At 40.9% G+C, this 24266-nt stretch overlaps 1 protein-coding gene across 2 annotated transcripts in view; it reads right to left on the bottom strand.

Moving 5' to 3' along the window:
• PLEKHA2 (pleckstrin homology domain containing A2) overlaps positions 1-24266 on the bottom strand; it is a 47298-nt gene that overhangs the window by 17022 nt on the left and 6010 nt on the right. For both annotated transcript variants that reach the window (XM_075272864.1, XM_075272865.1), the window contains exons 3-7: positions 21277-21333; positions 14134-14182; positions 11962-12059; positions 5987-6118; positions 5414-5566 (exon numbers count right to left, since the gene is read on the bottom strand). In XM_075272864.1, coding sequence (XP_075128965.1) covers positions 5414-5566; positions 5987-6118; positions 11962-12059; positions 14134-14182; positions 21277-21333 — 489 coding nt within the window. The remainder of the gene's footprint in view (positions 1-5413; positions 5567-5986; positions 6119-11961; positions 12060-14133; positions 14183-21276; positions 21334-24266) is intronic.

Genomic DNA, 24266 nt, shown 5'->3' on the forward strand with positions numbered 1-24266 from the left:
ATATAACCCTATATATCACAGAGCTCAGCTTCTCTCCTCTATCATATAACCCTATATATCACAGAGCTTAGCTTCTCTCCCTCTATCATATAACCCTATATATCACAGAGCCTAGCTTCTCTCTTCTATCATATAACCCTATATATCACAGAGCCTAGCTTCTCTCTTCTATCATATAACCCTATATATCACAGAGCTCATATTCTGTCCTCTATCATGTAACCCTATATATCACAGAGCTCAGCTTCTCTCCTCTATCATATAACCCTATATATCACAGAGCTCAGCTTCTCTCCTCTATCATATAACCCTATATATCACAGAGCTCAGCTTCTCTCCTCTATCATATAACCCTATATATCACAGAGCTCAGCTTCTCTCCCACTATCATATAACTTATATATCACAGAGCTCAGCTTCTCTCCTCTATCATATAATCCTATATATCACAGAGCTCAGCTTTTCTCCTCTATCCTATAACCCTATATATCATAGAGCTCAGCTTCTCTCCTCTATCATATTATCCTATACATCACAGAGCTCAGCTTCTCTCCTCTATCATATAACCCTATATATCACAGAGCTCAGCTTCTCTCCTCTATCATATAACCTATATATCACAGAGCTCAGCTTCTCTCCTCTATCATATAACCTATATATCACAGAGCTCAGCTTCTCTCCTCTATCATATAACCCTATATATCACAGAGCTCAGCTTCTCTCCTCTATCATGTAACCCTATATATCACAGAGCTCAGCTTCTCTCCTCTATCATATAACCCTATATATCACAGAGTTCAGCTTCTCTCTTCTATCATATAACCCTATATATCACAGAGCCTAGCTTCTCTCTTCTATCATATAACCCTATATATCACAGAGCTCAGCTTCTCTCCTCTATCATGTAACCCTATATATCACAGAGCTCAGCTTCTCTCCTCTATCATATAACCCTATATATCACAGAGCTCAGCTTCTCTCCTCTATCATATAACCTATATATCACAGAGCTCAGCTTCTCTCCTCTATCATATAACCCTATATATCACAGAGCTCAGCTTCTCTCCTCTATCATATAACCCTATATATCACAGAGCTCAGCTTCTCTCCTCTATCATATAACACTATATATCACAGAGCTCAGCTTCTCTCCTCTATCATATAACCCTATATATCACAGAGCTCAGCTTCTCTCCCACTATCATATAACTTATATATCACAGAGCTCAGCTTCTCTCCTCTATCATATAACCCTATATATCACAGAGCTAAGCTTCTCTCCTCTATCATATAACCTATATATCACAGAGCTCAGCTTCTCTCCTCTATCATATAACCCTATATATCAGAGTTCAGCTTCTCTCTTCTATCATATAACCCTATATATCACAGAGCCTAGCTTCTCTCCTCTATCATATAACCCTATATATCGCAGAGCCTAGCTTCTCTCTTCTATCATATAACCCTATATATCACAGAGCTCAGCTTCTCTCCTCTATCATATAACCCTATATATCACAGAGCTTAGCTTCTCTCCCTCTATCATATAACCCTATATATCACAGAGCCTAGCTTCTCTCTTCTATCATATAACCCTATATATCACAGAGCCTAGCTTCTCTCTTCTATCATATAACCCTATATATCACAGAGCTCATATTCTGTCCTCTATTATGTAACCCTATATATCACAGAGCTCAGCTTCTCTCCTCTATCATATAACCCTATATATCACAGAGCTCAGCTTCTCTCCTCTATCATATAACACTATATATCACAGAGCTCAGCTTCTCTCCTCTATCATATAACCCTATATATCACAGAGCTCAGCTTCTCTCCCACTGTCATATAACTTATATATCACAGAGCTCAGCTTCTCTCCTCTATCATATAATCCTATATATCACAGAGCTCAGCTTTTCTCCTCTATCCTATAACCCTATATATCACAGAGCTCAGCTTCTCTCCTCTATCATATTATCCTATACATCACAGAGCTCAGCTTCTCTCCTCTATCATATAACCCTATATATCACAGAGCTCAGCTTCTCTCCTCTATCATATAACCTATATATCACAGAGCTCAGCTTCTCTCCTCTATCATATAACCTATATATCACAGAGCTCAGCTTCTCTCCTCTATCATATAACCCTATATATCACAGAGCTCAGCTTCTCTCCTCTATCATGTAACCCTATATATCACAGAGCTCAGCTTCTCTCCTCTATCATATAACCCTATATATCACAGAGTTCAGCTTCTCTCTTCTATCATATAACCCTATATATCACAGAGCCTAGCTTCTCTCTTCTATCATATAACCCTATATATCACAGAGCTCAGCTTCTCTCCTCTATCATGTAACCCTATATATCACAGAGCTCAGCTTCTCTCCTCTATCATATAACCCTATATATCACAGAGTTCAGCTTCTCTCTTCTATCATATAACCCTATATATCGCAGAGCCTAGCTTCTCTCTTCTATCATATAACCCTATATATCACAGAGCTCAGCTTCTCTCCTCTATCATATAACCCTATATATCACAGAGCTCAGCTTCTCTCCCTCTATCATATAACCCTATATATCACAGAGCCTAGCTTCTCTCTTCTATCATATAACCCTATATATCACAGAGCTCATATTCTGTCCTCTATCATGTAACCCTATATATCACAGAGCTCAGCTTCTCTCCTCTATCATATAACCCTATATATCACAGAGCTCAGCTTCTCTCCTCTATCATATAACCCTATATATCACAGAGCTCAGCTTCTCTCCTCTATCATATTATCCTATACATCACAGAGCTCAGCTTCTCTCCTCTATCATATAACACTATATATCACAGAGCTCAGCTTCTCTCCTCTATCATATAACCCCATATATCACAGAGCTCAGCTTCTCTCCCACGATCATATAATCCTATATATCACAGAGCTCAGCTTCTCTCCCTCTATCATATAACCCTATATATCACAGAGTTTAGCTTCTCTCCTCTATCATATAACCCTATATATCACATAGCTCAGCTTCTCTCCCTCTATCATATAACCCTATATATCACAGAGCTCAGCTTCTCTCCTCTATCATATAACCCTATATATCACAGAGCTCAGCTTCTCTCCTCTATCATATCCTCCTCTCACATATGGCAGCAGAAATCACCTGACAGGTTCCCTTTGTGCCCTTATCAGTATGGCTGCTTCACCACACGCTTCTGCCTGACTGCCACCCCAATCTGAACATAAGTGGAAGCCATAAGCCTTTCATTCGGTGCCACACAAGTTTTGCTTTGAAGAACCACATAGCTCCTTTATATCAGATCTCATGACCGCACGCTCACCTGAGCTGCAGGGCGGTGTCACTGAACATACCTGGCTACTCGCCCTCAGCCCTAGAACTAATGAATGGAATATTTCAGTAGCTATAATCACCCACAGGGTGTCATTAACATTCCAATGTAAATAAGACCTCTTTATTTTTTAATTACAGTTGTCCTTTAATTGGGTCCCAGATGAAGCCATACATCACGTAGGGCTGTACATTATGAACTTGTAAAAAAAAACTGAGATCACTGCTTTCCCATAGTACTGTAAGATACGCGCAAATGGAGGTGACAATTGGCACAAGCTAAAAAAATGTAAGAATTTTTATAGACATGCCCCTCCCCCGACACTGAATTTATTACGCCCTGACAAAAGTTTATGCATATAGATTGCGGTACATTTCATCATTTTATGTACCGTAAACCAAGGTCAATGAGGAGCCCTAGAGTACAGTACAATGACCTGTATCTGTATGGATGTAGTTATATATTCCCCTACCTAATAATACACTAGTAAAGGAATGTGGCCTTCTAAGTGACAAGCACTGATTAACATTCATTAATTTATATTAACGACATAGCAGAACTGATTAATCAACAAGCGTCAGTGTCGGGCTTATAAATAACCATTGTACCCAGCGTGTTCACTTTCACTTCCTATAAGCTCGCTATACAACGTGTCTGTAGAAGAGAAAGACACCAGCTGTGGCTTATCTGTCCACAAACAGCCATACAGTGCACATTGTATATAGCGCCTTACAGTGCCAAAGTATAACCATCATACAAAGCAAATCATTTCATAAAGTACCTATGATATACCGTAATATAGTGCTGAAATAATGCTGCCATACAGTGCACATATTATACCGCCTTACAGTGCCAAAGTATAACCATCATACAAAGCAAATCATTTCATAAAGTACCTATGATATACCGTAATATAGTGCTGAAATAATGCTGCCATACAGTGCACATATTATACCGCCTTACAGTGCCAAAGTATAACCATCATACAAAGCAAATCATTTCATAAAGTACCTATGATATACCGTAATATAGTGCTGAAATAATGCTGCCATACAGTGCACATATTATACCGCCTTACAGTGCCAAAATAAAACCATTGTACAATGTGAAATAATAATTTCATAAAGTACCTAGAATATACCGTCACATAGTAATAACTATTTCTATTGTACAGCCCTATATTGCTAAAATAATGCTGCCACTCAGCACTGAATTGTAATATCATAGAGTAAATGTATTTTACTGCCACATACTGCTGAAATAATGCAAAATACTAATAAGAGATAAGATAAGATAATCCTTTAATTGTCCCACCATGGGGAAGTTCAGTGTGTTACAGCAGCATGGATAATTCAGTAATATATTATAAGAAAGAACACATACAAGCTCATAGCAGATAGAAAATATACTAGAAGTCATAGCAACTAAGAAGAAAAGAAAGACTCAGGATCACTTAGTTCTCTGTGCGGAGTGATCTTCGCTTGGTCTGATGTAGATTATACAGCCTGACCGCGGTTGGGCGGAAGGATCTCCGATAGCTCCTTCTCACACTTGGGGTGAAGCAGTCGGTCACTGACAGTACTGTCCAGTGCTATCACGGTCTAATACATGGGATGGGAGTTGTTCATAGAATACTTATATTTTATTGTCACATACTGCTGAAATAATGCAGCCATAGTGTGGTAAATAGTTCTAATATCATGGACTATCTAGATTTTACTGCCACATATTGCATACATTGCTAAATAGTAACATCATACCTATTTGTATTGCCACATACTGCTTAAATAACGCTGCCATAGAGCAGTATATAGTACTAATATTATACTCTATCTGTATTTTACTGCCACATATTGCTGAAATAATGCTGCTATAACGTGCTAAATATCAACTTCATAGACCACCTACAGTATGTTGAACTGTCACATAGCGTTGAAATAATGCTGCCAAACCGTGCTAAATAGCTGGGCCCACAAAGTAAGAGCGAAACAAACTTGGAATACAAGTGGTAAATGTGGTATACATAGGATATATATAGGATAGAGACATCCTTACCATATTTCCTTGCTTGACACAATATCCACTCTTGAGAACACAAATGGAAGATGGCGGTTTATGAACAAATTGTGGCATGAGGCTGAGACTGCGGCGGAGCGTGGGGTGAGGGGCCACTTCATGCTGGATAACCTCTGGGCATTCACATCCATTCTGAGAACACAAGGACATGTAAACATATGGTGTACGGGTTATGTAGTACAGCAAGAGAGGTCATTAATATTAGATCGGCAGAGGTCCCACACCCGGCACTGTCACCGATCTGCTGAGTGAGAGTCACTTACACTTTACAGGCCATGTCTATTAAAGCTCAGTCCCATTCAAGTTGCAGAAAAGTTGCTTTTCCGCAATGTGCGACCTCAGCCTGAGACTGAAAATTCATACGGTTTATTGTGAGCCAAAGTCAGAAGAAAATAGAGATTAGTGGGGCCCAGGAAGAGCTGGAACGGGAGCGGCTAAGGATGGGTAAAATAAGTATTGCACTTTTTAATTTTTTAACCCCTTCTGACCCTGATTCAAAAAAATGACCTGCTGAAAAACCCTTTTAAGGAAATTTTATAGGATAAAACTCACCTGGCTAATGGGAGTCTGTACGACTACTCCGGCAATGATCTCTGTCTTGTACGCAGTCTGTGTCTTCTTCTCCTGAGATTCAGATCCAGTAGATCCTATTTCAGGTGCCTGAGTCGATCCTGGTCTGGGTACCTGAAAAACAAGAGCCATGCTCTGACTACCAGATCTTTGAGCACAAGATCTGATCAGACCAGTTGTCACTTCCCTTGAATAACACTCAGGTGATAGAAATACCCCTAGCTGATAATATACCCCCAGGTGATAGGGGATACCCGCAGGTGATGGAATACCCCCAGGTGATAAGGGATACCCCCAGATGATAGAATACCCTCAGCTGATAAAATACCCCCAGGTGATAAGGGATACCCCCAGATGATAGAATACCCCCAGGTGATAGGGGATACCCCCAGGTAATAGAATACCCTCAGCTGATAAAATACCCCCAGGTGATAGGGGATACCCCCAGGTAATAGAATACCCCCAGGTGATAGGGGATACCCCCAACTCATAGAATACCCCAGGTGATAAAATACCCCCAGCTGATAGAATACCCCCAGGTGATAGGTCTCCACACAAAGCACCGATCACATTGTTGGAAACCTACGAGTGACTTTGCCTTTGGCACGTTGCATGCTTTCTTAGCTCTGAAGATGTGTTACTCACACATGACAGGCCTCCCATTCCAGACAGCGGTTACACAATTCTGGAGCGGGGCCCAATTCTCACAGTATTATTAGCTCTATCCTGTGCAGTGCTGAGAGGACCATATGCCCTGCAGCTTGTCTGATTCCAACGCACTCAGAATAATCCATCTCTATTCCCATCCAAGCCCCTGTTTAATCCCAGCCCATAGATTATACTAGGTGTACACGATGATAGGAGTAGAATTTATATGTGGTATTTATACCGTAATGCCTGAATCGGCAGGGTCAAGCCAGAACTCATTTTTGATGTGCCAATATATGGACGCTTCTGCCTATAACTCATGGGAAAAGTCTGTAGACTGAGCTGACCCTTCATTCCTATGGGCCCCGTGACACCGGTATGGACTGCGTATATGGCATGTACAACCTTGGTTCCATCCACATGACTGCGATAGGCAATGACTAGGACAACCTCAAGGATATTCTCCACCTCTACTACATATCAGGAGGCCCCTTGGGGCTAGAGATAAGCCATGAAGGTCACGGTCCCAGTTATAACTTTCGTAGCTGGCATCAGGACCTTGCTATATTGACTTCACATACTACAGTACTGTGAAAAAGTTTTAGGCAGGTGTAGAAAAATGCTGCAATGTAAGAATGCTTTCACGTATAGAAGGGTTAATAGTACTACCTATATACCCTACCTATGGGGAGCTCCATCCAACAAAGCTACATGACATATATACCCCATATATAGAAGGAGTTCCTATGGGACCAGAGATACAGCTGAAAGTCTAGGTCCAGGTACAAAAGCGATAACCAAGTCCACCCCCTCACCACCATAATGGATTCACACGACCGAATGAAATATTCATGATATGTTAGACAACGTCTCGTAACAGGCATGAAATATTGTCTACGGGCACGCAACTTTTTCATAATTTTTTTGAATTTTTGGTAGACTATTTCCCTCCCATAAAGCTAATACATAGCGTGAGCTTTGGGGGCGATAGACCATAGCAAATAACATTTTGTTACTGGTGGCCATATATTTTTGGCATCCACTGAAACGGAGCATGAACATGACAAAAACAGCAGCTGCGGCGGTATCTCAGACATGGTAATACGCATACGGGCGTTGTTAGAGGAAATGGTGCTCAATGGAGCGTTGTGACCTCCAGCGTCGCCTTTACAACGGTTACCCTTGTAAATTTTTGTTGACTGCCAGATGGCTGAACCAGTCAAGAATGGAGTAAAAAACGGAAACTGAATTTTTTTTATTTTTTTTGGGGGGGGGGAGGGGGGGGGTTATAAAGACCGGCGTACATTACTCCAGTCTTTATGATACCCTGCCTCTCTGGTGGCACCTCGCCCCTCGGTTTTGAGGGTATTACCGAGGCGATGGCTCATTCCCTTGTATAACGTGAAGTATTTATGGCTTGTAAGACATCCACATTGTAAGTAGCACTCAAGTACGTACTTGTCGCAGTCAGGACAATCCACCTCCTTGAGAAGCTTAGGAAGTGAGTGCCGCTCCCAAACACCTTACAGCCGAGCACAATGCCGAGGAGGATTTATTGATATCAGGATAATGGAGGCTCATTAGGATTCTAATAATCCGTATAAACTATGAGGAAGATCCATCTGTCAGCGCAGCGTCCTATAAAACGCAGCGTTCACACTACGGCCCAGCGTGCGGCCCATAATCCTCCCAAGCGCCCTGCCAATATCTTATGTAAAAATGCTGAGGCTCCAGTCCTCCGAGCTGAATATATTCTGTAGAACTGCTGACCATCGCCAGTCTCTGCCCTGCCTTATCACTGGCGTACGTGGCCGACAGATGTAGCGGTGATGAGCGCGCTATGTACGGTCTTATACGGATTTAGTAACAAGGCATAGTGCTGCTGCCCCAAAGAGTTAAATCTTACAGTTCCTGTATCTGGAGATGAAAAAGTAGGTCAGGCATATTCAGGGCACAGATCTCACGTTGGCAAAGCTGCCCCGGGCACCGTGTCCTATAACAGATTCATCTACAGGACTTTGGTAACAGGGCACAGCATTGTCAGAGAGGGGGCTATAGGGGGCATCGCTGCCATATAAGAGGAAATTAGTGTTACATTTGGTAAGTGGGGGTCCTGTTATAGATTTTGCATTGGGGCCCAGGGGAACTCCAAGTCAGGTTTTAAGGGGTTTTCCGACCCCAAATTGAATTTCCATACTGATGACCTTTCCACGGGTGCTAGTGGACAGGCGGTGTGTGCAGCACTTCTATCCACTGCATATAACTGGTTTTGGTGAATTGATGGACTTGCGTAGGAGCGGTGCTGAACGTGCCACCCATCCACTAGCAGATTCCAAAACCTGAAGGTTGATAGAATAGATAATCTGTGTGGGGTCTGAGTGTCGGACCCCAACAGATCCCATACTCAAGACCTATCCTGTGCATGCAACACTGAATTCACTGCTAGCTATAGGGTTTCCAGAATGGTAGAAGACACTAATAACTGCATGATGCTCACCCAATGTAAAGGGAGTCTGTCACCAGAACCCAGGATATCAACTCAGCCCCAAAGATAGATAGGTTAGGGTAACCAGAACCAGCATATCATCCTAGCCCCGCAGATAGATAGGTTACTGACACCAGAACCAGCATATCACCCCATCCCTACAGATAGATAGGTTAGGGTCACCCAAATCAAACAGTGTTATTCCCTTGTGAATTGCCGAGATATTGTTATTTTTCTCAATATGTAAATGAGCTGTTTGGAACTAATTTGCCTATTGACATAAACAGTGCTATCTTAGTAATGGGGGAAGCAATTCACATGGGGATAACACTGTTTGATTCGGGTAACGCTAAACTATCTGTCAAATCTAGACTATAAATGTCCTTCCTATCATTTCCTGAATATATCACTGGAGACTTTCCCACTACATCTATAAAGAAATCCAATGAATACTGTCCTGAGATAGAGGATGGTGTCATGTGACTGCTGCCCCCCATACACCCTCCCCAATACCAGCTCATCTGGGGATACCCTACCCATGAGTACATTGGGAAGAGAGATGACCTTTTCTGTGTCTTTCTGGTCCATTGATCAGATTCTGGTAAGAATGGTGTTAGGAATAAGACGTCTTATCCTGCGCTGAGGAGCTCCGAGGCTTCTCCTGTTCTGATGGCTTCCTGCATTGTGTAGGTGTAGGCAGGTAGATGCTCGGGGCACATCCTCGGCTCTTTATGGTAATCTATATGTGACATATGGTAATCCTGTGTTCTAGTTAAACATCATTTGAGGCTTGACTTTATGAGGGGGGGTCCGCCTTGATAAATCTGAGTGTATGGGGTTGTGTAATATCCTATACAATATGTAAATAGCTGTAAATGAGAACCTTTAATTATTCTGCATTTAGAGAACCGGCCTCCATGCTTCCACTTTCCTCTGTTTCCTCATCCCCATCGCTGTCACATGCAGGACTAACATAGTCACATGAGCGGACCCGTCATCAGCAAGGGTATTTCCTAAAATTCTCTGTGCTGCTGCGCACCCTGATCCTTCCATATTGTTTATATTAACCCCCTTATATGACATTTCTGCACATCACATGCAGGACAGAAAAAAGCATGTGTAAAAAGCAGCTTTTCCAAAAACAGGTTCATTTTACTTAAAGTGTTTTATGCATTTGCTACATGTGAATATGCTCTTAGATTGGGATATACCTCACAATAGACTATGAATGAGGCTAGATCCTCTTTAGGAAGGGCCTGCATACAAGTGTCAACTTCAATAAAGTAAGGGTAGTTGAGCTTCAATACCTTTCATAACCTGTGGACAGGTGTGTCGCTATTTCTCAAAAACCATCATCCATGCTTTTACCATTCTGGGATCCCCTTTAACACATCCTGCCAGAGACTTTGCTGGGAAGATGTTTGGTCATGGTATACAGGGTAAAGCTTTGATCAATTCCTTTTCTTGGGAGGGGGATGGTTGTAGGGGGATCATTGGGAGTCCACGTGAACACCCCCCCCCCCCAACTAGGACTATAAGAAAGGGTTTGCTTTGGTCCCTTTGGCTCTTTCCTTGGTTCTCTTTGAGATCCTAAGTACCAAATTGGCCATATCCTTTAAAGGACAACTGGAAATTATTAAAAGACCCCCAACCCCCACCCCATTGTCATTTTTGTTATTTTAGCTATCAGTTATCAGTGGAGATGGATGAATATTGATCTAGGTGTTAAAGGGAGTCTGTCACCAGAACCCAGCTTATCACCCCTGAGATATAGTGTCTTTGGAGGAACAAGGGCCTTGCCATTGCTCTAAACAGGTAACGGTAACGCCCACATTGCTCCAAACAACTCATTTGCATATTGACAAAAACAGCAATGGTGGCAGCGACTCACAAGGGGGAGACAGTGAAGGATTCAGGTGACCTAACCTATCTGTATCCTGGGCTGATATATCGGGTGCTACTACTGACAACTTATCCAATGATACATTAAAGCTACATATAAAGGAGGAAGACAAAGCAAATGACTAGAAGCTCCTAATACTAAAGCATGGCCAAACGCAAAGTACAAAACTGCTGACACGCTAAAACAATAAGAGTTACAGATGTAGAAATTGTTATCCCAGGAGAAGTTCGTCTTATCTCGAGGCATCTTGATTTAATTATATCTTGGAATGCAGTCTGGCAAATGTTCTCAGAAAGATCTTACATAATCCGAGATACACCTAATATTCCAATCCACTGAAACACCACCATCGACGGGCGGAATGACAAAAACATCACTTTTCCAAGTAGACACGTCACATACAGAGCTGATGTGGGCTTTAGGGCTGCAGACTGGCACCAGGCGCAGCAGCAGTTTCCTGATCTGTAGAAGTGTTGACATAGACAGTCTTATCTCTCACATTAGAAGTCGCCCACAAGTTTCATATCAATGAATGAGAAACCAACCAAGATTCGAAGATTTTTCAGCTGATAACGTCCTGAAAGACGTCAGGATATACAGTACACAATGTCAATATGAAGAACCACGTCTTGCGAAAATTGAAGAAGAAATCTACAAATTATCTACAAATAGATAAAATCATTAGAATAGCAAATACTTCATTGAGAATGTTGAAGACGGGACATTGTGGAGGAAGCCTATACAACCCCATACTGTGGAGGAAGCCTATATAACCCCATACTGTAATGGCTGCCATAACTGGATGGATCTGGGTAGAGGTTAAGGCTGCCAATAATGGATGGAGAAGGTTTTGTCCTCTGGACCCAATTACTTATAGAATACATACATGCATAGTGTGAAGAAACCATTACTGTCACTTACTGTGATTTTACTTGCTGCATTTAAGGCGTCAACCCATCCCTGAAGATCCTTTTGGTCACTGGCTTGAAGCAAATATCTTTGAGATAAGGCATTGATAACTGGTGGAAATAAGGAAATATTAGTAATAATATAATACATGGTTAGATAGATAGATAGATAGATAGATAGATAGATAGATAGGAGATAGATGATTGATAGATAGATAGATAGATAGATAGATAGATATGCGATAGATAGATAGATAGATAGATAGATAGATAGATAGATAGATATGCGATAGATAGATAGATAGATAGATAGATAGATAGATAGATGATAGATGATTGATTGATAGATAGATAGATAGATAGATATGAGATAGATAGATAGATAGATAGATAGATAGATAGATAGGAGATAGATAGATAGATAGATAGATAGATAGATAGATAGATAGATAGATAGGAGATAGATAGATAGATAGATAGATAGATAGATAGATAGGAGATAGATATGAGATAGATAGATAGATAGATAGATAGATAGATAGGAGATAGATAGATAGATAGATAGATAGATAGATAGATAGATAGATAGGAGATAGATAGATAGATAGATAGATAGATAGATAGGAGATAGATGATAGATAGATAGATAGATAGATAGATAGATAGATGGATAGATAGATAGATAGAAAGAAAGATAGATAGGTAGATAGATAGATAGATAGATAGATAGATAGATAGATAGATAGATAGATAATAGATAGATGGATAGATAGGTAGATAGATAGAAGATAGATAGATAGATAGATAGATAGATAGATAGATAGATATGAGATAGATAGATAGATAGATAGATAGATAGATAGGAGATAGATAGATAGATAGATAGATAGATAGATAGATAGGATATAGATAGATAGATAGATAGATAGATAGATAGGAGATAGATAGATAGATAGATAGATAGATAGATAGATAGATAGGAGATAGATGATAGATAGATAGATAGATAGATAGATGGATAGATAGATAGATAGAAAGAAAGATAGATAGGTAGATAGATAGATAGATAGATAGATAGATAGATAATAGATAGATGGATAGATAGGTAGATAGATAGAAGATAGATAGATAGATAGATAGATAGATAGATAGATATGAGATAGATAGATAGATAGATAGATAGATAGATAGGAGATAGATAGATAGATAGATAGATAGATAGGATATAGATAGATAGATAGATAGATAGATAGGAGATAGATAGATAGATAGATAGATAGATAGATAGATAGAAAGAAAGATAGATAGGTAGATAGATAGATAGATAGATAATAGATAGATGGATAGATAGGTAGATAGATAGAAGATAGATAGATAGATAGATAGATAGATAGATAGATATGAGATAGATAGATAGATAGATAGATAGGAGATAGATAGATAGATAGATAGGATATAGATAGATAGATAGATAGATAGATAGATAGATAGGAGATAGATAGATAGATAGATAGATAGATAGATAGATAGATAGGAGATAGATAGATGACAATTGATGACTGACTGTACTAACAATCCTTTGTTCCTATAGTAATGATGACTGCCACATGTAAATCACAATTAACAAGTGTCTATTATCATGCGGTATCCAGCTACATGCGCTATGTATTAAGGCTACATTCAGACGACCAAGGTGCAAAACAGTCGTCAAAAACCTCCATTTTTCACAGCTTGTATCCCTGGTGCTACCGTTACTGAGTTACGCAATGAAAAGGGACAACAATAGGACACGACCTAGACTTTGACCTCCAATTACAACGGACCTTCAAAATAACAGTCATGTGAATATCCCCCATTCACTAGCATTGAATGTAATACTGGCATGTGACATCTGCTAAAAAAAAGGAAGTCACTGTGGTGTGAACGTGGTCTAACTGCATAAACTGGAGGAATTTTTAATGTTTTCCATATTTTAAAGGGGGTTTCGCACAATTGATAAAGGTTGAGTCCGTAAAAACCCCTTTAAGGACGGTAGACATGTCTGGAAAATACCAGTATACGGTAGTATATATACGAAGCAGATTCATGATAATCAGGAAGCCTATAGGATGATCGTATTTATAATATAAGCAGAACGACCAGAAGCAAAGGGTTAATAATATATGTAAATGGGCGGTTTCCTTACCAAAGCAATGTGTCAGCTTAGATTTCTGTTTCACGGCGGCGATGCTGACCTGACAAAAAAAAAGATGACCAGATTGGGTTATTTATGTCACGTACTAGATAAGGAGGCGTCATAAAACTTCTATAAGAGTATACGGGAGACATATTTATAGAGACACCCGGACTGTGACTCACAACATGGCGGCCGTGTCTCCATGATGACATGATAGCCAACACAACAAGTTTTCCCATTGCTTGGTACCAGGTACCTGGTACCTTGTTTTCCCTCAGATAGCGCCCTACATGTAGGTACATTCGCCATACGAGACTGCTGTCATGTGACTTTTTGGTATAATTTCATCTGACTTGGTGGTATTTGGGACTTTTTTGGGGCCAAAACTAAAAAAGTGGGTAGAGTCAAGTCCAGCTCCGTACACGAGGTGGAAAGTGCCTTAAAGGGGTGGTATGGTCACAAGTTTCGTCATATCCATGGAATAGTGGGTAACTCCCTGATAGGGGGTCCGGCAGCTAAGGCCACCATGATCACAAAAATAGGGGTCTTCTGCACCCAAGCTTCAATGGAGTGTCTGGTTAGAGATTCACACTGTGTAGCTGAAGTACAGCGCTCTGACAGTCCCATAGAGATGGCTGTCTTATATGAGATTCACACAAGGGACTTGGGGAACCCATTCTCGTGTCTGATTGGTTCCCTATCCTATGGCAAGGGTATAAGGGCTGATCATGGGAGACCCCTTTATACTGAGTATACTAGAATCAGATCTGCAGAGCAGGGGCGTAGCTATAGGAGGTGCAGAGGTAGCAGTCGCTACCGGGCCCTGGACCCTGAGGGGGGCCCAAAGGTCCCTCTGCCACATAAAATATACCACTATTCCTAATGGCACAAGGTAGGTAGGGGCCCCATTACAGTCACCCAAATTTGAAAGATACTATAGTCTTTTTCATTGCGGTAGCTAGAGGGTGGGAATCCCAGCCTGACTCTGGCTGCGTTACATTGTATGAACTGACTGTACGGACAGAATAAATATCCTTATCACAATACTAAGCCCATACAAGTAGAGGCATGCCTCAGCCCTATTGCCTAATACAGACGTGCTTGCTCATAAACTCTCACTTCCTCATGTCCGCTTCCCCTTTTTCCTCCAAGCGCTGATGATTTTCTTTTGCTGATGTTGAAGGCTCACATACTGTATGTCCAACGCATGGAGGTGACTCGCTGGTGCTTCACCCTCAGGCGATTTAGTCAGCTCTCAGGGACTCATTGACATCTCTTTAGTCATGCAGAATTGGGGGCAGTGACCGGCAGTGATAGTTTTATAGAAAATGGGCAACACAAAAGCCCCTCACTCATGTCATTTATATACATTAGCTTCAATATATAGATGTATATATAAAACGTTGTATGTAAATATTTCCATACAATGCCAAATAATACTTTCATACAGTATCCAAATAATATTGCTATAATACTACCATTTATTGTACAAATAATACCATCATACAATGCCAAATAATATTTTCATACAGTATCCAAATAATATTGCTATAATACTGCCATTCATTGCCCAAATAATACCATCATACAATGCCAAATAATATTTTCACACAGTATCCAAATAATATTGCTATAATACTGCCATTCATTGCCCAAATAATACCACCATACAATGCCAAATAATACTTTCATACAGTATCCAAATAATATTGCTATGATACTAACATTCATTACCCAAATAATACCATCATACAATGATAAATAATACTTTCATACAGTATCCAAATAATATTGCTATAATACTACCATTTATTGTACAAATAGTACCATGATACAATGATAAATAATACTTCCATGCAGTATCCAAATAATATTGCTATAATACTACCATTCATACCATTCATTGCCCAAATAATACCATCATACAATGCCAAATAATACTTTCACACAGTATCCAAATAATATTGCTATAATACTACTACCATTCATCGCATAAATAATACCATCATACAATGCCAAATAATACTTTCATACAGTATCCAAATAATATTGCTATAATACTACCATTCATTGCCCAAATAATACCATCATAAAATGCCAAATAATATTTTCGCACAGTATTCAAATAATATGCCATAATACTACCATTCATTGCCCAAATAATACCATCATACAATGATAAATAATACTTTCATACAGTATCCAAATAATATACCATAATACTACCATTTATTGTACAAATAATACCATGATACAATGATAAATAATACTTCCATGCAGTATCCAAATAATATTGCTATAATACTACCATTCATTGCCCAAATAATACTATCATACAATGCCAAATAATACTTTCACACAGTATCCAAATAATATTGCTATAATACTACCATTCATCGCATAAATAATACCATTATACAATGCTAAATAACACTTTCATAAAGTATCCAAATAATATGCCATAATACTAACATTTATTGTACAAATAATACCATCATACATTGCCAAATAATACTTTCATACAGTATCCAAATAATATTGCTATAATACTACCATTCATCGCATAAATAATACCATTATACAATGCTAAATAATACTTTCATACAGTATCCAAATACTACCATTCATTGCCCAAATAATACCATCATACAATGATAAATAATACTTTCATACAGTATCCAAATAATATTGCTATAATACTACCATTCATCACATAAATAATACCATTATACAATGCTAAATAATACTTTCATACAGTATCCAAATAATATGTCATAATACTACAATTTATTGTACAAATAATACCATCATACAATGCCAAATACTTTCATACAGTATCCAAATAATATTGCTATAATACTGCCATTCATTGCCCAAATAATACCATCATACAATGCCAAATAATACTTTCACTCAGTATCCAGCTAATAAGCTATATAGCATCTACATAACACTGCCATATATTTTCCACACAATACTGCCATTCATTGCCCAAATGATACCATCACACAATGCCAAATAATACCTTCATACAGTACAGGGTCCACACAATACCACCATTCAGGGCTTAAATAATGCCACCATACAGTATCCAAGTAATACTGCTACTATCTATAGTGCCTACATAATGCTACCATATATTTGTAAACCAAGGGCAAGTTCACCAAAAATTTTTGTCACGCAGAAAGAAACCTGCTACAGGTTTTTGAAGCAGTTTTTGAAGAGGTTTGTAAGGCCGAGCCCCCCATTGCATAAACTCCTAGCACAGACCCGGAGGCAGCAGTCAGGTTGTGCGGGGGGGCAGACTTCTAACAAGGATCCCTTTAACTTTTTACCCTAGAATACTTGACTTATTCTGAGTCCGCAGCTGCCAGGAGCGTGGGAACAGAGTTGTCAGCCGTCAGCCTGAGCAGTGCCTCAGGGCCCCATACACACTGCAAAGTCATGAATGAATTGGAGTCAGTGTTATGCCAAAATGACAGAAAATAACATCGCTTATGGTTACGTGTTTACATCCTATAACGTGGAATTAAAAAAAAAATCCACCCCATTGGATGTCCCCAAATATGCTGGAAAGAGTAAGCAAATTTGCCATTTAACTCTTTGCTGACACATTATACTATATGGACTATGTAGAGCCCTTTTGGTAAAATTCAGTCCTATGTAGAACCATCGATGACACCCAATGACTGACTCGGCTCTGCTACATCTGCTTGTATATATGAAAATATATGACGTTCAGAAGGAAACCCTGCGATTAAGAAAACCTGTTCAATACTCTGAGGTAATAAAAACCACATCACATATTTGTGCTCGTGGTATCAATTCTGTCAGTTTTCCTATTAAATAGGAAACTAGTGGTTGTTGTGATGATATCTCCGGAGGTATTAGTGCTGGATTTCTGACTGACGTCTCTTATGGAGACCTAACGGTGTCTTGTAGAGGACAAACTCAAGTTTCACCCATGTGTAAGAGCCCGAAATAATGCTGCCAAACAGCTACTAACAGGTAAAATAAACAATAAATAATAGTGCTATATGGTGCCCAAATAATACCACCGTATAATAGCAAATATTAGTACCATATATTGCCCAACACAAGTTCACATTATCCCCAGCTATCCATTGGAGGACCAAAACAATGGATAGGCGGACCACAAAAATAACTGTTACACACAGAGCCCGATGGCCCCATCACCAACGTAAAAGTCCCGAAAAAGTCGAGTGTGCAAATGTGAAATACAAAACCTAAAGCACCCCCATACCGTGTCTAAGTAAAACCTCTACAAAGTGTACAAAAATACCGCAATACCCACATAACTCTACCATGAAGATCCTAAATAATAGCTCTATATAGTACCAAGATAATACAACCGTACAGTACCAAACCCAGCCAGGTCTGCCACTACTAGTGTAGATAGATGGCGGTTATCGTGAGCATTTGCCTCATTTGACCCTTTTATGTAACAAAACGTGTCGCTCTCTCGTAGCCTCAATTTATTATCTAACCTGCACAGAACATGATATCTGGGATCTGGAAGTTTGGAGAAAATTCATAGAAATGCTAGGGACTGAAATCTTATCCGGAGCTACATGTTAATAACATCTGATAGACACATGTCTGGCCGCCCGCGACACAGATAGCCTGAAATGACCTGATCTTAAGTCTAGCTGAAATGAACTCCTTCACTTGATTTCTTCTGTTTATTTTGGCATTAAAGGGGTTAAATCCTCCATCTCACCAGTGCTGCCGCCCTACTGGTCCTGCTGTAAAGACGTCATATATAGCTTAAAGGGGTCCTATCATTGGATACCCTTTTTTTCTAACATGTAGGAATAGCCTTAAGAAAAGCTATCCTTCTCCTACCTTTAGATGTCTTCTCCGCGCTGCCGTTCGGTAGAAATCAGGGTTTTCTTCGGTATGCAAATGAGTTCTCTTGCAGCACTGGGGGCGGGCCCCAGTGCTCAAACAGCACTGGTGGCATCCCCAATGCTGCGAGAGAAATCTCCACCGACACTTCCATCTTCTTTTGGAACGCCCTCTCCCTGTGTCTTCTTCCATCCTGGGGTTCAAACTTCTAGGCATCAGCAGAGCCTGGAGATTTCTCCCCAGTGCTGTTTCAGGGCTGAGGACCGCCCCCAGTGCTGCGAGAGAACTCATTTGCATACCGAAGAAAAACGGGACTTCTACCGAACGGCAGTGCAGAGAAGACATCTAAAGGTAGGAGAAGAATATCCTTTCTTAAGACTATTCCTACGTGTTAGTCAGAAAAAAAGGGTACCCAATGATAGGATCCCCTTGGGAAATTAAGAGGAATTGAGGCCTCAGATTCGTCTTCATTTTCTGGCTCCTCGCGGAATATTCTGGAGCAGAATGGGAGTGTCTTGTGCCGCAGGTTCTCCAGACAAGATCGAACATTGTACTTATTTCTTCAGTGTCCTGCTTTGGTCTCCACCTCTCATTGTAAACAAAACCAGAAGCCACCTCGAAATCAGCACCAAATTCTGCCCTGTGAACATAACCTAACCCCGATCTCAGTGGTTCACCCTGACACTTTTTAGTCCATTGTTCTGATCCAGCAAAGGGTCAGAACAACAGACTGAAAAGTTGATAACAAAGGATGCAAATGCATCGTTGAATCTAAAATGGATGCTTTCATCTACCGTCCTGCACACACAAGGCCACAAAGACATGATGGGAGGAATTAATAATGTAAGGTGTGGACGGACTTCACTGGAACGGAGGCAAAACCACCAGCGGGCGAGGGGCATTGTTATTCTTTACACTAGGCAGTCACCCAAAAGTCAGGGGCAATCTTTACCTGTCATAGATTTCTTCTTCTGACTCATAGACTGCCCAAGATGTGCCAAATCTGGCAAAAAAAATGTGGCACACTTGCTCATTGGTTTAGACCTGGCCTTTGAAATACATTTGTATTCCCTTAGGAAATATCCAGTGACTATGTTAAAGGGGTTTTCCAGACTAAAAATATTGATGACCTACCCAAGGATCCAACACCCTCACCGATCAGCTGTTGTCAGCAGCCGATACACAGAGAACGGAGCAGGAAGCAGACAGCGCTGTTCTCTGTGTAGTGGCCAGTCCTGGTACTGCAGATCCGCCACTAAGCTGCATTATATTTTGCCCTACTGGATCTAATGGGGTTACCCTAGAATAAGAACCTATCAACAGGACAGGTGATAGGTGTCTAATCTCAGAGGGTGCCCCAGTGATCCCAAAAATGAGCGCACCATGTCCCTTGTTTTAATGCAATAGCGGTCATGTACCATTGTCTTTTAACAACATTTTTTCAAGGTTTGATTATTTTTTTAACTTTTTTTGACTTTCTCATAAGACAAATCCATTTACAGAAAAAGACTCTTGAGGTTTTTAGCTTTTTTTTTTTTTTTCGTTCCCAGACATTGGTCACTGATGTCTCAACTGGTCATAACCTTTCACAATCTTGTCTTATAGACTGTGGTTAAAAGAGAGAATTTTTTTTTCTTAAATGAAGCGCGAAAGCCCTAAAAATATCCTGAGACACAGACAGGAAATCAGGCAACATCACGCGAGGGAAAAAAAATGCTAAGTTACCTCACTACCTCTATGCACCAGCTCTCCAGAGGTTACATGACACAGCTACACTACTATCTGCAGGCTTTGTCTAGTATTGCAGTGTTCAAGAGAATGGCACTACTTGGCTGAGGTGGCTCATGTGAGCACTCACACATGAAAGAATCTGCAGAGGCGGAGCCCTGTAGATCACTAAGACCCTCCCACGAGGTCTCACATAGTTCTTTAGTATAGACCTGGAAGACTTTTTTTCATTTTATTTTTGTCTGACTGCTCATACTCTATAAAGAATTAATGTGTCTAAAGAAATGGAGCCCAGTGGGCCGCTAAGAATCCCCTGGAGGTCTCGTATGACTTAATTGACATACACGTGGGGGATGTTTGCCCAATGGGATCCTGTTTAGAGTGGCCCTTTAAACTTATAGCATTACCAGGTGACATTTGTATTCTTTTGTCAAGTGTTAAATTTGGTTAGTTCACACTAGGTTCACACTACTGCTGGTGGTCCGTTGTTCTGCTCCATCGGAGGACCAGAAGAACGGACAAACGATCAGACTACAACCAGGGGTGAATACTTACTTTTGATATATATGTCAGTTTTAATGATCCCACAGCACCGGTACCCCTGGGCAAATTCTGAAAGGTAAAAGACAAAAATATCATCATATACTGAATACTAGAGAGATCGTAGATCTGCAGTCTGAAAGAAGAGGGCCCGCTTTCTGCTCCAGAAATAGCACCACACCTGTCTAATGGCCGTGTCTGGTATTACAGTTCAGCCCATTCATTGAAATAAGGCAGAGCTGCAATTTCAAGCACTTCCTTAAGACAGGGGTGGCGCTGTCTCAAAAAAAAAAAAAAGTATTTTTTTTTTCTATTCCTGGACAACTTTAAAAATAATGGTGGTAGTAGACACAACTTCATTGTGATCAGTCTATAAAGGAAAGCCTACACAGTCAGCGTCTGCTACTCCACCGCTGCAGGATGCTACTGTCAGCACCAGAGAAAGAGACTTTATGCGTTTTCCTGAAGGTTCGGTAAGCGGAAGAGGAAGTGGCATCAACAGAGCCTTGTGCGCCCTACAATAAGACTCAGAAAAGCACCACTTCAGTGTTAAGCACTTCATGTCTGGGGGGCTCGGCCCCCGCCCTCATGACCAAGGGAAATTTACATCTTCTGCAATTATGGGGCTTACCACAAATTTTCTGTTCTAAGTTCTGTGTAGGGCTATGACTCTACAATGATCTACTGGACTTAAAGGAACACTCTAGACCAAATGTATCAATGGGGAAGAGGATAACACAGGGACTTAAAGGGGGTTCCCACGAAAATAACCATATTTAGATTTTTTTGCCAATTAAAAATTTTAGAGTTGAAAAGTTGTTTTTTTTTCTAAATGTCTTTTGTCTTGATCGATTGCCAATGGATACGACCATGAATGTCGGAACTTTCTATGGGGTCAGAAACCCAGCCATGGTGTCCTTATTGTGACCGGGTTATCTTCTCATACATGTAATGTCTCTGCCTGATAACCTGTCCACAATAAGGACATCATGGCTGAGTTTCTGACAAGTCCCAGACCATTGAAAGTTCGCAGTACGCTCCGCAAAGTATTTGCCGAACAGAGTGTACTGCGCATGCTCAGTAAGGTCCGTACAGCCCTCCGACGCCTGGATGAGTTCACTCGCGCGTCGGAGGGCTGTACGGACCTTACTGAGCATACGCAGTACACTCTGTTCGGCAAATACTTTGCGGAGCGTACTGCGCATGTGCCCAATTGCGGCCTCGCAAATATGGCCGCCGGCCGGCATGCACAGTTGGCTCTAACAGGGTCTCGCTGCCAGAGCCAACTGTGTATGCGTCACCCATGATGACGAAAGAAGAGGACACAGAAGGGGAGGAGGCAGATCAAGGCGAAGGCGTGGCTGGATTGCCCAGTTCCGGCAGCAGTGGGGACGCCTCCATTGGTGTATGAGTGCTGGGGCCCGCCCTCATTGCTGCCGGACACTCATTAGCATACCTGGAAAAACCGGTATTTCGGATGACCGACGCGGCGGAGGCCACATCAAAAGGTAGGAGATGAATAACCTTTCTTAAGGCTATTCCGACGTGGTCATTAGAAAAAAACATGTTTTAATGGTAGAATCCCTTTAAGCCGGGTTCAGATGGGGGTTTTTGGTTAGCATTTTGACACAGAATCTGCATCAAAATCCAGCTCAGAAAAACCGCCTCCCATTGAATTCAATGGGTTCCTTTTTTCGCGAGCGGGAACAAACCCGCGGGAAAAAAGAAGCGACATGTCCTTTCTTGAGGCAGATTCCATGGCGGAATCTGCCGCAGAGTCCGCGGCACAACACCTCCCTCCCAACTAGGCCTATTCATTTGGGCCTAGTCCAGAGCGCAATGCCGCGACTGGATGACGATGCACTGTATGCACTGCAGCGACATCCGGTCGCGGCTAGCCGCTTCTTGGACCGGATTCTGGGGCGGCCTCCGCGACAAAATCTGGTCCAGAAAACCCCTGTGTGAACCTGGCTTAAGAAGTTCTTGTACTTCTCCCTTCTGCTCAAAAAAACTCAGCAAAGCCTGCACCAAAAAAAAGCAGCTTTTCCGCAATCTGGGGTCTCAGCTTAAGGCCTGGTCCCCATGTTGCAAAACCACGGAAGCAACAAACGCCATGTTTTACAGTACCCGAAAAGTAGATGGGATTCTGGCCAATTGCAGAACATTGCAGAACAATATCGAGATCGGAAATGCTGCAATTTCAAAAAGCGTTACGTTTATGTAAATCGCAGCATGTGAGTTATACTTACGGAAATGGTGGCGTTTTCCGTATAGATATAATAAGGACAGAAAGTCCACAGGGGAAAACTCTATGGACTTTCTGTGATAAGCAATGCGGAAAAAAAAGCAATACATTTCTACCATTTCAGCCGGTAAGAGATACTGGAAGCATGGCTCCAAAAACAGAGATGAATAGTACAGGTGAGAATAAGAAACTTTGTAATATATCTTATTAAAGAAATATGTTTCCTTTCCGCTTCTCAGGTTATTAGTTTTTACATAGAAGTCTATGGAGAGGGGAGGAGGAGGCTAATGGAAAAGGCACAAAAAAAAACCAGAAGCTGCTACGTGGTAACTCAGGGGCCCTTTTAACACTGGTATTGTTCAAGATAAAAGACTACCAGTGCACAGAATGAGGCAATAAATCAATGATGGCTCCTCCACCCCTCCCCTCTCTGTGTGAGGTGAATAGGAGAGAAACTCTATATAACCAATGAGCCTGAGTGAAGATGAGCATGGGGAGACCAGCCCAGTAAGTGGAGAAAGAGACAGATTTCCTTAATAAGATATATTACAAAGTTTCTCATATTCACCAGCAGGATTCATTTCTGAAATGTTGTCTTATAAGCGGAGGTACACTTTAAGTTGTTGGCACAAGTTACAAGTTTTCCTTGGAAAAGTTTCAGGTTTGCTGATCTAGTATCTAAGTATTCTGCTCAAGGAGTGGAAACCCCCCAGAATTCAGTACTTAGGGCACATAGTCCTCCCGAGCCCTGCTCCGGGAA

The sequence above is a fragment of the Leptodactylus fuscus genome, chromosome 5, assembly GCF_031893055.1.
Source record: "Leptodactylus fuscus isolate aLepFus1 chromosome 5, aLepFus1.hap2, whole genome shotgun sequence".
NCBI lineage: Eukaryota > Metazoa > Chordata > Amphibia > Anura > Leptodactylidae > Leptodactylus > Leptodactylus fuscus.